The following is a 14,843-nucleotide window of genomic DNA, read 5'->3' as shown; positions in this document are numbered from 1 at the left end:
GATCTAAAATCAGAGCTCAAATTTCATCTACAGATTCTGTAGATTAAGTTGCTTCMAATAGTTTAGATGCTCAGTAGTATTTTCTTTAAACAAAGAAATTATAGATTTCAGAATGTGTCCAATATTAACATTCTGAATGCATCATTTTAGTTCAATATATTTTCCCATGATCAAGGCGGAAAGGAATTAACTGAACATTTAGAGTGGGTTAAAAAGTCTACAATTACCTTCAGTTGATTATTGAAAATATCAATTTCTTGCAGTTTAGATCTGGTTTCTTTTTCTACTTCATCTAGCTGGTCTCGAAGCTGTTGACGGGCTARTTCCTTGGCTTCTAAGGCTCTTTTGATAGTAAGAAGAGAATCTCCTGTTTTTAAAGATATTGTCAAATAAATATATTCTTACATGGACAATTCAGGTCACAGAAGGCACCATTTTTCAACATGCATCTCACAAGATAAAAAATGCACATTRCACAGTATGTTGTGCAAAGTAAGATTATATGCTACACAGTCTGACTCTGGCATATTTTAAAATTTACTTACTGTGCAAACTGTTCTGTTGAACTTGCTTTAGTTGGTCATTGAGTAATTGCTTTTCTGGAATCAACCTTCCAAGCATCTGCTGAGATTCCTGAAAAAATAGCAAGGAAGGATAAAATTAGAAACAAGCAAACAAGCAAAAAGATGACTGATGTAGCTGCTTGACTATTTCCTGTATTTCTACTGAATATGCACATTGCTCTAAAACTMGATGAAATTTTATGCAAAAAAAATGGAAGGACAGGGTTTAGGAAATGTTAAAGCAAACACTTGCTAACAGTGTATTTCTCACTTGAACAATTAAACACTAAGTTTGATCAGGAACTGAATGAATATTTTCAGTTTATTAATAATATTTTTTGAAAAAAAAATCTTACGTTAAAGATATACCTTATGACCAAAAGCTATGCAACACAAACCCTATTAGAGAAMAGATTTTAGTTTTAGATCTCTGTTTACTATTCTCCAAAGAAATCAAGGTCTCAGTTTCAACACGGATTCACAACACTGCCCACCAAGAAATCATAGGAGGCCTCGCAGATGAGGAAGCCCTCCTGTGGTGAATCACATATAATCCTTGCTCCTTCTGGAAGGTGAAGTCCTTCTTCATGCGCCTTTCAAAGCCTTGACCTCCAACTTCAGATTGTCAGAACAAATTATAAAAGCCTGATACAAACCAGCTTAATATATAAAAGCTATGGGGGGTATCAACATCGCTTCTTTTCAGACAAACTAAGCAATTTCTTTTACCAACTGTCTTGACTTGAAGTCTTTTGAGGAACTGACAATCTGGTGATTTCAATTTGTCACAGAGGGCTGGGAGAGACATAATACAACCCTAAGAATAATTGTCATCTAATTCCTTAATCCCAGAGTGAGTCTCAAGAAAGGTTTTTCATTTTGGTTACAAGAACACCAAGTTGACTGCACTGAAATGGCTTCACAGTTGCCCAACAGCAGTGCCTGCCTCTGGTTTTAAGATTGTGCAACTGCAGCCCACTGATCTCCTTCATTCCAGCAGACATACCTTGGTCGTGCAGCAGAATCAAGGGCTTTGGATTCTCTAGGTATCAAAATTAAGATAAAGTATACAGTTGACTGCCAGGAGCTGTACATGAAGCTCACTATTCAGCTGCATTGCCTATAACATAAGTAGATCTTTTTCAGCCTTTCAAGGGTATCCCCAAGGCCCTATATTCCTATCACGGGACCACCAGTTCCCACCTAGAATCAGACTATTTGCTTCCTTCCAAAGAGCCACAACTTGCAAGAATTGAATGATATCCCATACAACAGCAGGAAGCAAGCAAAGCAATTAAAATCCAGTTCTTTTCCATCTAACGGGAGAAAGCTCTGCCCTGACCTTAAACCCTGAGCAAGAGGCATCTCAGAACTGAGATACCATGAGATACAGCAGGTCCCTCTGCCACATATCTCATGTTCAGAGCTTGAGAGGAAAGCCAAACTACTTAGGAGCCAGACTGGGTGCCAAAGGAGGCAAATAATCCTTGCACATAAGCAGCAGAAGCCCCAAATGCACTATAGACCTGCCTCAAGGATATACATCTCACCAACAGGAAGCTTGGGTCCTTCCAACCACCGTTGGCAAAGTCACTCTGCCAGGCACCACTGGSCCCTCTAACTGGCACAAATTTTCATTCTTCTGTTACACAATTTCCTCCACACTTTTATCAAACAGCTTCTTGAAACTAATTACTAGGTTGGAAAATAATTACTTGTTTTAATTAACTCGTATTTCCATAACAAGTGTCAGATGTATTAAACTGAAGTATTTCCATTCCAGTAAAGAGGTAATACCCTACAAAGAACTGAGGGTTTTTTTTTGCCTTTTTTTTTTTTTTTTTTAAACCAAATAAATAGTTCAGAGCATGAAAAACTCATTTTAAAACAGTTACATGCTCTTTTTTTTTGACCCCTCTTCAAATTAAATAAATTTACAGCCTATTTGAAAAACAGGGCATTTGTTGGAAAAGGGATACATTCGGTGTCATCATAATTTCTCAATATGCTTTTAGGTTCTCACTTAAAATATAAAGCCTAAAATATAAAACTAATTCTTTTAAAAGCTAAAATATAAAACTTGTTCTTTTCTACTGATTAGTGACTCTTCTGGACTCGTGATGCCACCGAGATAAATCCCTCAAGCAACATTCAGCTGAAATATTACTGGTGGAGATCAATGATGACCTGAGAGAAGATGATACCACAAAACCACAGCTACTACTTTTAATATTAAAAAAAAGCTCCTTCTCTGCCCCCAACCAAAACAACCACCAAGAAAGGCAAGTGTGGGTTTCATTACTCAGGAGGAGACAATGTGAATAAGGCAACTTAGAAAGCAAATAGTCTGAAGTGTGTTATCCAGGCTGCTGGATACACACTCTCTAGAAGAGCTTGCAATGACTACAGATAGTTAAAAATATCACCTAAGACAGAAGTGGACAAAAATTAGGTGGTGTCTAAAATGATTCCAAAGCATGTGTAAAATCTAGACAACTGTGCAAAATTCACTCTGCTTGACCTGGATGTTCCAGAACAATTTCAGTGCAGTAAATTAATTAGTCGTCTTCATAGACAAAAAGGAGCGTCTTTGAAATGCTGAACAAAAGCAGCCAACCAAAGAAAGCAATCTGCTTTTCTCCCATTGCAATTTGGCAAYGAGTAGCACAAGCAAAATGTTAGAGAGCTCAAAAATCCTTCTGCCCTCCTTCAGTTTTTTACTTTCATTACTTGACTTCACTTTTTATGATTCAGCTAAAACCAAGGCAAAGAAAGCACATCTACAGTTGTGCTGTAGTTGTCAAGCAGATGATTAGAAAGCTAGAAAACAGGAACAGTCTGCAGAGAACACTGGTACTGACTTCTTTTTATTTAATACTTTCTAATAAGCTACTTAAACACAACTACCTGTAGATGGATTATCCCTCTCATTACTTGTTTCCTAACACTCTCAGTATCACATTTTTTTCCTCGCCTGCACTTTCTATTTATTATAGRTTCTATCTACTATAGTTATGAAATCTCATTCAAAATTCTTTAACAGATATATTTTCTTACAGATTACTAGAATATCTGTTACRATGGGAACAAATCCCAACTGTAGCATATTGGCCTCTATGGACATGRAAGGTGTTTTAAGAAACAAGGCAAACAGTCTTTCAAGAGCTGCTTTTATTCAACTGAATGTACTATATTAATTAGGCTTAGGTATTTGAAATAGAATAGTAAGTTAATATTTTTTTTTCTTAAGTCCTCATAACAGGAGYGTCAGATCCTCTCTGAACCAGTAAAGACACACTGAGAATGCCTGCATTTCTGGCTAGAAATTTATTTCAGAAGGCATAAAACACGTAACAAAAATAAACATCCTTAAGTCAAACCTTTTAACTTCACTGTAAACCTTTACCAAGTGTAAAGAACACTGATTCAAAGCAGACATTAGATGAGTTCTATCTTTAATKTGGCAGAGAACCTTATCTAAACAGAAGGAAAGATAATTGTTAGGATTAGACTAGGAACTACAGCATAGTTAAAGTTGCTTCAATTTTGAAAGCTCATTACTTTCCAATTAAAAAAAACCCAGCAAGTTACATTACTGAAGTAATTTCTTTCTTTAAAGATGTAAACAGCAAATGCTGAATTAAAAAGGCAGATTTTTTCCTCTTCACCAGACCAAAAAAAAAAAACTTTTTCAGCTAAATAATTTATCACTCCCCCAAAAAAAGATTCTGTGAGCATGAAGTGAAAATTGCATTTATATTTTCAAGTGAAGACAACAATTCCTATATTTGCCTGAAGAACCAGTACAGATTTTATTTTCTATTCTTTAATAGAAACTGACTTTCTTTTTTTTGGGGGGTGGGTAAGAGGGAGGAAGAGAGGGAAAGGAGGAGAGATAGAGAAATTGTCAACTTATGCAAAAGAAACAACACATTTGGTGCCAAGTTTACTTAGGATATTGATACAGGTGGGGAGGACAAAGCATAAGCCTAAATCCAAAAACTAGACAAAACATTTTCTCACCTGTAGCTGCTGTTGCAAATGGGTAATTTCTGCAATTCTCAGTTCTCTAGATTTGTTGGTACTCTCAATTTCTTGTCTTTGGGTAGATAGCCGACAACGGATATCTTGAAGCTTCCCCTCCAGTTGGTTTTTCTTATCATTCTTCAGGGGGRAAAAAAGAAAAAACAAACCTTTGTTTTACCATTATGATTTGCCATTCAAGTCAGGATCTTGTGTATCTCTGAAAACTAAAAAGTACTTTTATTCTCTACTTATAGAAATTAYACAAGATTATATCACACTCATTACTGTGCTCATGTGTTTTATCTGCAATGGAATCACTTACTAGAGCCTCCAGCTCAAATTCTAAGGTCTTCTTCTTTGCCTTCAGAACAACTATGTCCTCTTGCTCTTTGTTTCTTTGATTTAGAAGCTCTTGACGACGATTACGTTCCCACTCGAGTTGTCTTTGCCTTTCAAGTTCCCTTTTTGCAGCCTTTAGCATTTAACCAAAAGAAGAAAAGAAAGAAAGAATATATGAAAAAACTCTTTTGAGAAACTATTTTAATCACTAGTATTCAGGTATGCAGTTGAAACATTATATATACACYGATAACTGATAAGCTATGGTCTAAGTATGTCCCTATATTTAAGCAGAGGAATTATCCAATTGTTCAAATCCTTATTTGAAAGCACTGTCAACAACACCTTCATGCTCTAGCTGATATGTGATCAACTGTAATATTCTTCCACCTTAATAACTTTGCCAAGCCCAATTTTCTGGTTTAATAAAATTTCTTATTAAGACTTCAAGGACTCACCAGGATAGCATCAAATCTCCCCCCAACAGTAGGCATTCTGCAGCTTTGCAAAGAACAGTCAAATGCTACTGAGCTGAAAGCCTCATTAACTGGCAATGTGAAAACGCAATGGCTTTTGTTAAAATAAACAATATCTGTTTTCTTTAAAGCATTAACTGAGTACAGGAAAAGCATGAATGTCGTCAATGCCCGGATGTATTTCATCATTCATTCTAGCATCTCTTTACATTGGAGACAAAAAAAAAGAATGTTGTAAAGAAACCGGAGGTTAGGGGCACTTTTTCCTATTTATAAATGTCCGATTCATTCATTTTGTTGCATACAAAGTACAAGAAGAAATGGCCAATTCTTTCCTCAACTTCAAAAACCTCAAAAATTAAATTCATTCTTTAAATACATGCTTACAAAAAACAAAGATGGCAAAATACGTAATGCATACTTTCTGTTTTGTCAAATCAAATATACCCACTTTCCCTAACCACTATCCTTACATGCGGTTACCTCTCGTCTTTCTATTTCTTTCCTCCTCTCCTCTTCTCTCTGCCGCTCCAATTCCCGTTGTTTCTCCAACTGTTTCTCTAATTCCAGTTGTCTTTTGCGCTCCTGCTCCTGCCGCTCACGTTCCTTCCTCTCCTGCTCTGCCCGTTCCAGCTGCGCGAGACGCTCCTGTTCTTTGCGTTGCTGCTCCAGGAGAGCCTGCCTCCGTTTTTCAAGTTCTAGATTGCCACGCTCAAAGTTCTCACGTTTTTTATCTTCAAATGTGACTTGAATGTGTGGAAACACATGGCGAAAGAGAATTAAACCGTGCTACTGACTTAAAGAATGCTTAAGCAAAACTGGCTGCAAAGTCTCCCAACAGTGCTGCAAGCTGTTCGCAACCACTAACAACAGAGCTCCATGGGTAGTTCTAGGCTTTGTCATTAGCAATTATACTGTAGCTCCCTTAAAACTCATATCCTTAGGAAACTAAGGCAGGAATTGCAGGTCCAGTTCCTCAGGCTCCTAAGCTCCTCTACCTGGCCCTGTAAGGTGGGTCTGATTTAGACAATCAAATCCTGCGTGTGGACACGAAGTCTTGAGTTGCACCATACATTTGGTAATAACAAGAACTCAAGAACCAACAGCTCTATTTTAGATACCACAAGTAATCACAGAATTTAGCAGAAGATATTGTCAAAAAAATCCATACGATCAGAACTCCTGACCACCGGATTCTTGCATGTTTACACTGTCAGATCTTCCCCCAGCACTGGGTCCCTGACTTTCCTCTGCAATATCACAGAATGCCATGAGTCAGCAATGTGCCCTCRTGGCCAAGAAGGCMGGTGGGATCCTGGCTGCATCAGGAGCAGTGTTGCCAGCAGGTCAAGGGAGGGGATTCTGCACCTCTCCTCAGCTCTGRTGAGGCCRCACCAGGAGTRTTGGGGGCAGTTCTGGGCTCCCCAGTATAAGAGRGACCTGGAGCTTCTAGAGAGGGTCCAGCGGAGGGCAACTGATTAAGGGAATGGAACATCTCTCATATGAGGAGAGACTGAGTGAGTTGGGCCTGTTTAGCTTGGAGAAGGGAAGGCTGAGAGGGGATATGATTAACATGTGCAAGTTCATGAAGGGAGAATGTAGGGAGCAAGGAGACAAGCTCTTCTCATTGGTGGCCAGCGATAGGACAAAGGGAAATGGGCATAAGCTGAAACACAGCAGGTTCCATCTGCAGGTGAGGAGGAACTTCTTTACTGTGAGGGTGMCAGAGCCCTGGCACAGGCTGCCCAGGGAGGTTGTGGAGTCTCCTTCTCTGGAGGTCTTCAAAACCCGCCTGGATGCCGCCCTGTGCCACATGCTCTAGGTGTGCCTGCTTGAGCAGGAAGATGACTCTAGATGATCTCTAGAGGTCCCTTCCAACCTCAACTCTTCTGTGATTCTGTGATTGCCCTTCCTCAATCCATGTTCCCAGCTTCCTCCCTTATTATTTCTCTAATTCCCCCCAAATCCCTCTTTCCTCTTCAACCTTTTTCTTTTAATATCCCGTGTCCCATTTCCACCACCCATATTCTATATTTCTCTCCTCTCATGCTCAGCATTTATGTTTTTGGCATGTGATCAAAGACAGATACTATCTCAAAGAGTTGTACCAGCTATCAAAGAGATAGCACGCTTACTTCCAACTGTGCTTGCACCAGTTTTGACATGTTGGCCCAACATCTGCTGAACCAGCTGAATTCTCCTCACTTTTTCCTAAATTTGGGCCGCTCCCCTATATCCAACCGCCACATTTTGTGAAACCTGAAGACATTTAATCTCTCTGAGGTCTTTGACTCTGTCAGGTTTCACTCAAATTAGGCACYGAGTTCATAGAATATTCTGACACAGATTGATAGAGAATATGATTATTATACATATTGATCTAAGACAGTGGGCAAAAAGAAAAGTAAGACAGTTAAAAGGAATACTCGGMAGGACAAAAAGTTGACAAGCAGCATTGGCATTGCTTACGATATTTTTTAAAGGCTGAGAAAAAACGTGTCACCAAGAAGCTACAGTGAGCTTTAAGAGGACTGTCCAACAAGTTAAGGTGGTCACTCAGCAAAATCAAGGTGAGCTATGAGGCCAATAAACATAACATATCAAAAAAAAAAAAAAAAAAAAAGAGAGAATAAATGGTAGGAAGTTAAATGAAATACATAATTACTGACCTCTCTAGATGTGTCTAAAAAGTCATAAAAGTCAAAAATAAAAGCTTTCAGATGCCTTAAAAGAAACTATCCAGCTGGATTTAGTTAGCAGAAGCAATGAAAAGGGAGACAATGTTCATTCTATGAGAGAATTTTACAGGGGAAGATCTATACATTATAGATACAGTGAAAGGTTTATAGATTCTAGTTCTCCTCAAATTGGAAACAGAAATGGCTTTAGAACAAAAGCAAAATCAAAACCAGTAAAATGAAAAGTAGCAAGCCGCCAAATCCAGTCAATGCTAAACYACAGCTCAAATACAAAATTCATGAGCTACGAGCTGTGCAATACAATCCATCCTTTAATCAACCTCAGCGCCGTAAGACTAGAAGATGACAAACGCAACACCAGTATTTCAGACAGAACAGTGATCCTGGAAGCCACAGCCCAGTTATCTACTCCCATGCTGGGGAAAGTAGCAGAGAATTCTTGACATGGAGTCTATGTGACTAAATATTATAAGAGGTGGAAGAATCAAGAGAGCAAAGAGCTGCCTCTCATGTGTAAAGCAGAGCTGGGCTCTCCTCCAACCCCTTTTCTATCAATAAGCCGGTTGATAAAGATCTGTTCAACAGAAGAGTATGTGGGTGTTTTCAAAGTTTCTTTAATAAAATAAGCCAAGGTAGTGGTGAGCCTTCCTGTCCCTACAAATTGCATMCCAAAGACCTCAAGATCCAGAAAGGGCCTACACAGGAGTGTCCAAGCTCACCTGGGAGCCAACATTTCATTGTTGGACCAGACTGGGCACAATGTGCAGCTGCCCCTTAGCAAGGTCCATTTCAGCAGCACCCGCAACCTCACTGCCTCCTGCAGCCAGGAGATACCCAGCAGCTGCCAACAGCAGTTAGGGATAAAACACAAGCCAAAGATAAGAGTCGTATCTGAATTGCTCACACTGATTCAAGAGTCCCCTGAATAAACTGATACAAAAGTCCTTGGGAATTAGTAAACTGCTAAAAAAATGGAATTAAAGGGTAAGATAAACTCCCCCTTTTCACAATGCTAGATTCTCTGTAGCTTCCTTCAAAGATCTCTACAGCAATTATGCTGTTCAACACACTCAAAAGAGGTCTGGAATACAGTGAAAAGAAATACTAGATATTCAATGTTTTAAAACAAAAAGTTGACTAGAAGGTCCTTTATGAAAATCTCAGTGATCTTGCAAAGAAGCAGCAAAGGAAATTCAAATATTAATGATTACAAAGTAGTGCATGCAGGGAATAAATAGTAATTGTAACTATGCACACAGAGTCATGAGCTTTAGAATGTTTATTACTGTGAAAAGATGTTAATACTACTGCATATAGTCTACTGAAACACCTCTAAAAGTGATGTTTCTAGAGGTGAAACATCACCTCTAACATCAAATCTAAGCTGTGATCAAGTGAGCAAAACAATTATAAGATTTCAGAATAAAAACSAAAGATTATGTTATTCTTTAAATTCATCATGTTGCCACACTATGTAAGATTCTGGTCACCTTATTTCTTAAAAAGAAACACAGCAAAACTGAACCCCATTCAGAGAAAAGTGGATGATCTGAAGTGTTATGAAAATCCTACCAAGAAAGACTGGCAGGAAAAAACTTGACAAATCAATGGAGGCTAAATCCACTGGTAATTAACCCCAAATTTTAGTGTGGATGCAGCCTCTAGTTAAAGGCATCTCTTGCAGATTAAAAAAGAGATTCAAAGGATGAAATAAATATCTGCTACAAGCTACTATTGAAAACAACATGCGAAGCAAAAGAAACTTCGGTTTGATGCACTACAGCACTGCTTAAGATATTTAATATTAAATATCTCATCTTTATATGAAGAAATTATTCTATTTAAAGCATTGAATCTTTAAAACAAAGGTTTGATAGAGGTAAGCGGCAATTTTGACCCATGGTGTAACACTTTAAGTGCAATTTAATTCCACTTTAAATGTACTCCATGATCTCAAAAATTTGATTCAATTTTGGCAAGATAAAGAAGAGTCTGTCTATAGTTCACATGTTCAATTTTGTTTTAGACAAAGTAGTTCAAACAAAGTAGCTCAATTGAGAATTAGAGAATTTCTTCAATTCCAATATTAGCAACGCCTTTAAGTACTGCAAAATAAATATATTTAGTTGGGCACAGTGCACAGGCCTAACATTCCTGCTCCCATCTGTTCAGTGCCAAAGGGYTGGTTGATAAATTGGGTGTTGGGTGATAAACACCTCCAGGAAAATTTCTGGGCAGATGAGCAATAAGTGGTAGTTTCAATGTCCTGAGACAGAATAAAACCCATTTTGTCCCTCTAATGGAATTAGAAACACACTCTAATGTGCTAAGTCTTATATTCAGTGACAACTGAGGATGGAGTCATTGATGATAAACTCCTTGCTTGGTTGCCACTAGGATGCTTTCAACTTATTTTTTTTTTAAGCAGGGCTAACAGAGCATACTGGCACACAGAGTGAAATGATACAGGCCTTGCTATATATACACCGTGATCTTGTCTGTAAACAGAAGTATGTTCCACCTAAGTTAGAAAATGGTGGGTGGTAAAAAGTCTTCTTTGCATTGTTATAACAGATCTCCTTCGGCTAAAGGCACATAAGAAAAGTAGTCTGAAAGCTGTTCATATTTCAACTATCATTAGTCAAAAGCATTGTGTCAACAGTCAAGAATTAGCTGGACCAAGCAGTGTCTTTTCTATATCTCTGATATGTCACAGTGATCTGAAAACGCTCCTTAATACAACAATCTTCCTGCACAGCCTATATAATCTGATGATAATGTCCCTCTGATAACAGCTCACACTACATCCCCATTTCCACTTGCTCACCTGGCAATTTCTTTTCCAGTTGCTGCTGTTCTTCTTCTAAAGCTGGTTCTTCTGGTAACCTTTGGTCTGCTGATACTGAACTTACAGCTGATATGCCACTGCCAGAGCGTACTCTTCTGTCAATAGAAGGATAATTTTCAGTTGCTTAAAAGCACCAGATTTACTTACCAATTAGTGATGAAATTATAAATTTATACAACGATATAATATTTAACCATTTCCCTCAGTGTTTCCCTTAGTACCTTATTCTACCATTTCAATTGAGATGACAGTCTACTCCACAGAACACACTCATGTCCTCAGCAACCTAGTTCAAATTTTATTCATCCTACTGATGTGTTCACCCTGTCCCCAAGACCTTTAATTTATGGCCAGTTTGGAGTTTGGAAAATGATGGTTTAGACAAGAGCAAAAGTTGCAGAGGAGGGGAGAGAGCTCATGAGTTAAGCTAAAAAGAGGGCACCACAGGGAAGTATTCTCTGACACCCACACAATACAAAGATGAGGAGGAATGCTTTTCAACCTTCTGTTCTCTGCATTCACAGGACAGGCCACAGGTTTCTCAAATGAAACAAAAATATTAAGAGTGAGATCACAGAATCATAGTTGTTTACCTAAATGAAGGTGGAATATACTCTGGAGGCAATACAGGTGGCAGTGGCTGACCAGACATAGCTACATCAATTAAATGCATAGCCAGAATAAACTCTTCTGCTGTAAGTTTTCCATCTTGATCAATATCTGAAAGATTCCTTTTTAAAGAAAAGGTGCAAAGTCAAGATTAAAAATCATTGTTAGAAACCACAGTTTTGACATATTCAGTTCCCAAATTCTTTTTTTTTCTACCAATTTTTCTCATACTACTTTGTTTCTTTAAAATAAATTTAAGAAGCAGTAACACAATGCATCATTTCATTTCCCACATTCCTGCGTGTGCATCTGTTAATGTACATCCTTGACAATATTATTTTAGGTATGGCTTCTACTTTGCTTGTGCTTTGTGTATTGGCTGTATCATAAGCTGGGTATGTAAAGTTAATCGGTGAAATTTTCTTGCACACCTCATGAACTTCCACTACACTATCATTCAAAAAAGGATCCGTCCAAAAGTCCTGTAGAAATTTGTGATTTGGCCTCCTGCTTCCCTGGAGGTTCCTATGCCACACTGCAGAATACACATTTGCATTAAAATCAAAGCCACTTGTGCTCCAGGCCAGACAAGGCCTGAAAACCATTTAGCATTATGTCCTTATAAAAACGATGCAGTCAGGTCTCTGGATGGCCTCACTCTGACAGAGGCACATTTCAACAGCGTAGGCCTCAGCTCTGCTCCCTAACACTCTGCTGACTCCAGCCGGACAGGCAGACYGTGGACAACTCCTGCGAACAACCGAGTTGCTCTTCTGCTGTCTCCAAGGCACAGGGCTCCGTGCCGTTGACCTTGGAAGAMTCTCCGAGCCCCGTGTGGTGCATGRCCGGGATGCTGAGCTCCTCACGTTGGGCCTAGGAACCAGGTGGCGGAGCACAGAGCTAGTGCGCAGGCCGACAGCGGGCACAGGCCGCCCTGGCTGCCCGGGCCCAATGTCTTTATCGGGGAAACACGGAAGCTGCTGCTGCCGCCACGCTGCACAACTCTGCTTCACCTCRGGGGCCTACGTGTGAGCCAGTGACTTGACCCCCTACACAGACCAATGAATCTCGCCCAGGGAACAGGAAAAATGGCTCCACTGCCATGGACTAAGAATTGGGAAAAGGGGCAACAGTCAGGCAAGCGGAAGCTGCAAAATCCATTTCTTATTGCAGTCGAGTTGGCAGTTTTAAGTGTCAAAAATTAAAACTGTTATGTTTAGCATGTCATTCCCCTGCCCACACAGCCCTCCTCAAACACTGGGAGCACGGTAATTTTTGGCTGATCATCTGTTGGATGATCAGGTTGCTGTTTTTTTCCTCATAGTAGCTTTGTTGGGAAACAGAGAGTGCTTTTGAAGAGCTAAGAAAAACATCAGTGCTTAGCAAAGAAAACAAGTGCAATTGAACCTCTAGATTAAAGCAGCAACACAGCTGACAGCCTCGCACAACACAAGCCAGATGGGTTAGTGAGCTGACAATGGTTTTCAAGCAAATACATATGAAGTAGAGAAGTTAATTAGAAATAACTTGCATGGGGAATCGGGAAATTAAAAATAACTGGTGAGAATGACAGTTTAGAAGCCACCAAAGGCAATCATAAATCCACAGCAAGCAAATATTACCACAGTAATAAAGTAGATACACTACATGGGGTACAGAGAGGGTATAAGCTTCCAAAGTGTGAAGAGAGAGGCCAAGCCACATCAAGATAAAAGAACACAGTATACTTTGGCATACAAGAACCTGGAAAGAAATGAGGAGCCAAGACAAATCCTCCTTTCAAAATTGATAATTTAGAGGATGTAATTCCAGTTCCTTGGGAGGAAGTCCTTAGAAATTCACCTCTCATCAGCACAGGATGCAGACAAGCCCCAAAGAAASGCTGGTTATGCATTAAGTTTCCTTTCTGTACTACCTGAGCACRTGTATAACTTGCACTGTTGCTGCTATCACATAAGGCAGGGGAGGCGGAAAAGGGAGAAGGCTGAATGTTTGGTCTGTCTAAAAACCCCATAATTAAAATCCAACACACATMTATGTGCATAACCATATGTGTTCATAACAAAAGACACTCCTTTGTGGGCTTGAGTAATATCAATATATGGACAAGGCTGCAGGTTCTGTATTATAAAAGCTATTAAAAACAGGAAAGCATAATGATTTATCACTGTAGGGAAAGGGAAAAGAAAGAAAAAAATGCATTATGTAGCAGAGAGGTGTAAGCACAGCTTTTAGTTTGGTAGAAATCAATAGATTTATCTTTACCATATTGTAGCCAGCTGAGCCTGGGGTAAGCTTGATTGCATAAGGATAGTTCTTGCTTGTGGACCTAGCAAATTAGAACAAGTGTTAACAAACATAAGAAACTTTTTTCTTCTCATGTTTTACCAAAAAGTTATTTCACAAGCAGATCTTAGTTTTGAATAAGTAACACTGGAGAGTTTTTTTTTTTTTTTTTTTTTTTTTTTTTTTTTTTTTTTTGGTCAGATTATGAGCAGACTAGGCATACTACAACTACAAATGAGAAAATTACTGAATTGTCTTTTTGCAATGAGGCAGGTCTTGTTATCAGCGGGTAAGCTGAATATTGTAAACAGCTGCAGATTTCACACAACCCAGTGTATCCTTTCCAGGAATCCATCTCCCACAGCCAACTTATTTGGCCAAAAAAAAAAATGAAGAGAACAAGGTGAGAAAAGAATCCCAACTATGATGACTGTTCCACCCCAAGGCAAATATGTTCTCACTTGCAAAAAAGGAGACCAACAGATTATAAGCCTTCCAAAAGGAAAACCCATTTATCGTCTGCTATTGGAGTTCTCATATTTTCCAACAGAGAAATGTTTTCACCCCAGCACATTCCATCCTATAGGTAACAGGCCACCAATTAAGAGAAGGAGAAAAAAATTGTAGATTTTTTTTTCCTGTCTGTGTATGCTCAGGAAATCTGTGTGGCCATAAAAGCAGGGTAAGAGCTATACCAGGCCCTTGATTGATGAGAAAAAGAAACAACCCCTTAAAGCAAAATCTCTCTGTGGTCAGAAGCCAACAGCCTACCTGTTTTAYAGTTCCAGTACAAAGATGAACACAAACATATAATTTAATAATTGAGGAGTGAGAGGAGGGAGATAGAGAAAAATAAATSACACAGAATCAAGTATGAGTGTTTTTTCACTCATGGGTTGTTCCTGTCCTTTATATATTTGGTTGATGTGTCTCTTGAATATGCAGACACTTGCCTACAACTAATTTTTAGATCCAACAGTATTCTATAGTTAGATAC

At 38.9% G+C, this 14,843-nt stretch overlaps 1 protein-coding gene across 4 annotated transcripts in view; it reads right to left on the bottom strand.

Moving 5' to 3' along the window:
- Window positions 1-14,843, bottom strand: part of ITSN1 (intersectin 1) — a 119,040-nt gene that overhangs the window by 60,646 nt on the left and 43,551 nt on the right. For all 4 annotated transcript variants that reach the window (XM_026040357.1, XM_026040356.1, XM_026040358.1 and 1 more), the window contains 8 exons: window positions 13,826-13,889; window positions 11,545-11,682; window positions 10,931-11,046; window positions 5,888-6,150; window positions 4,912-5,061; window positions 4,587-4,727; window positions 546-633; window positions 228-367 (listed from right to left, as the gene is read on the bottom strand). In XM_026040357.1, the coding sequence (XP_025896142.1) occupies window positions 228-367; window positions 546-633; window positions 4,587-4,727; window positions 4,912-5,061; window positions 5,888-6,150; window positions 10,931-11,046; window positions 11,545-11,682; window positions 13,826-13,889 (1,100 nt within the window). The remainder of the gene's footprint in view (window positions 1-227; window positions 368-545; window positions 634-4,586; window positions 4,728-4,911; window positions 5,062-5,887; window positions 6,151-10,930; window positions 11,047-11,544; window positions 11,683-13,825; window positions 13,890-14,843) is intronic.

This window comes from Nothoprocta perdicaria, unplaced genomic scaffold, assembly GCF_003342845.1.
Source record: "Nothoprocta perdicaria isolate Ctin4 unplaced genomic scaffold, notPer1 scaffold_254, whole genome shotgun sequence".
In the NCBI taxonomy this organism is placed as follows: Eukaryota; Metazoa; Chordata; class Aves; order Tinamiformes; family Tinamidae; genus Nothoprocta; species Nothoprocta perdicaria.
Note: the sequence above shows the minus strand (reverse complement) of the source record. Positions and strands in the feature narration are given on the sequence as shown.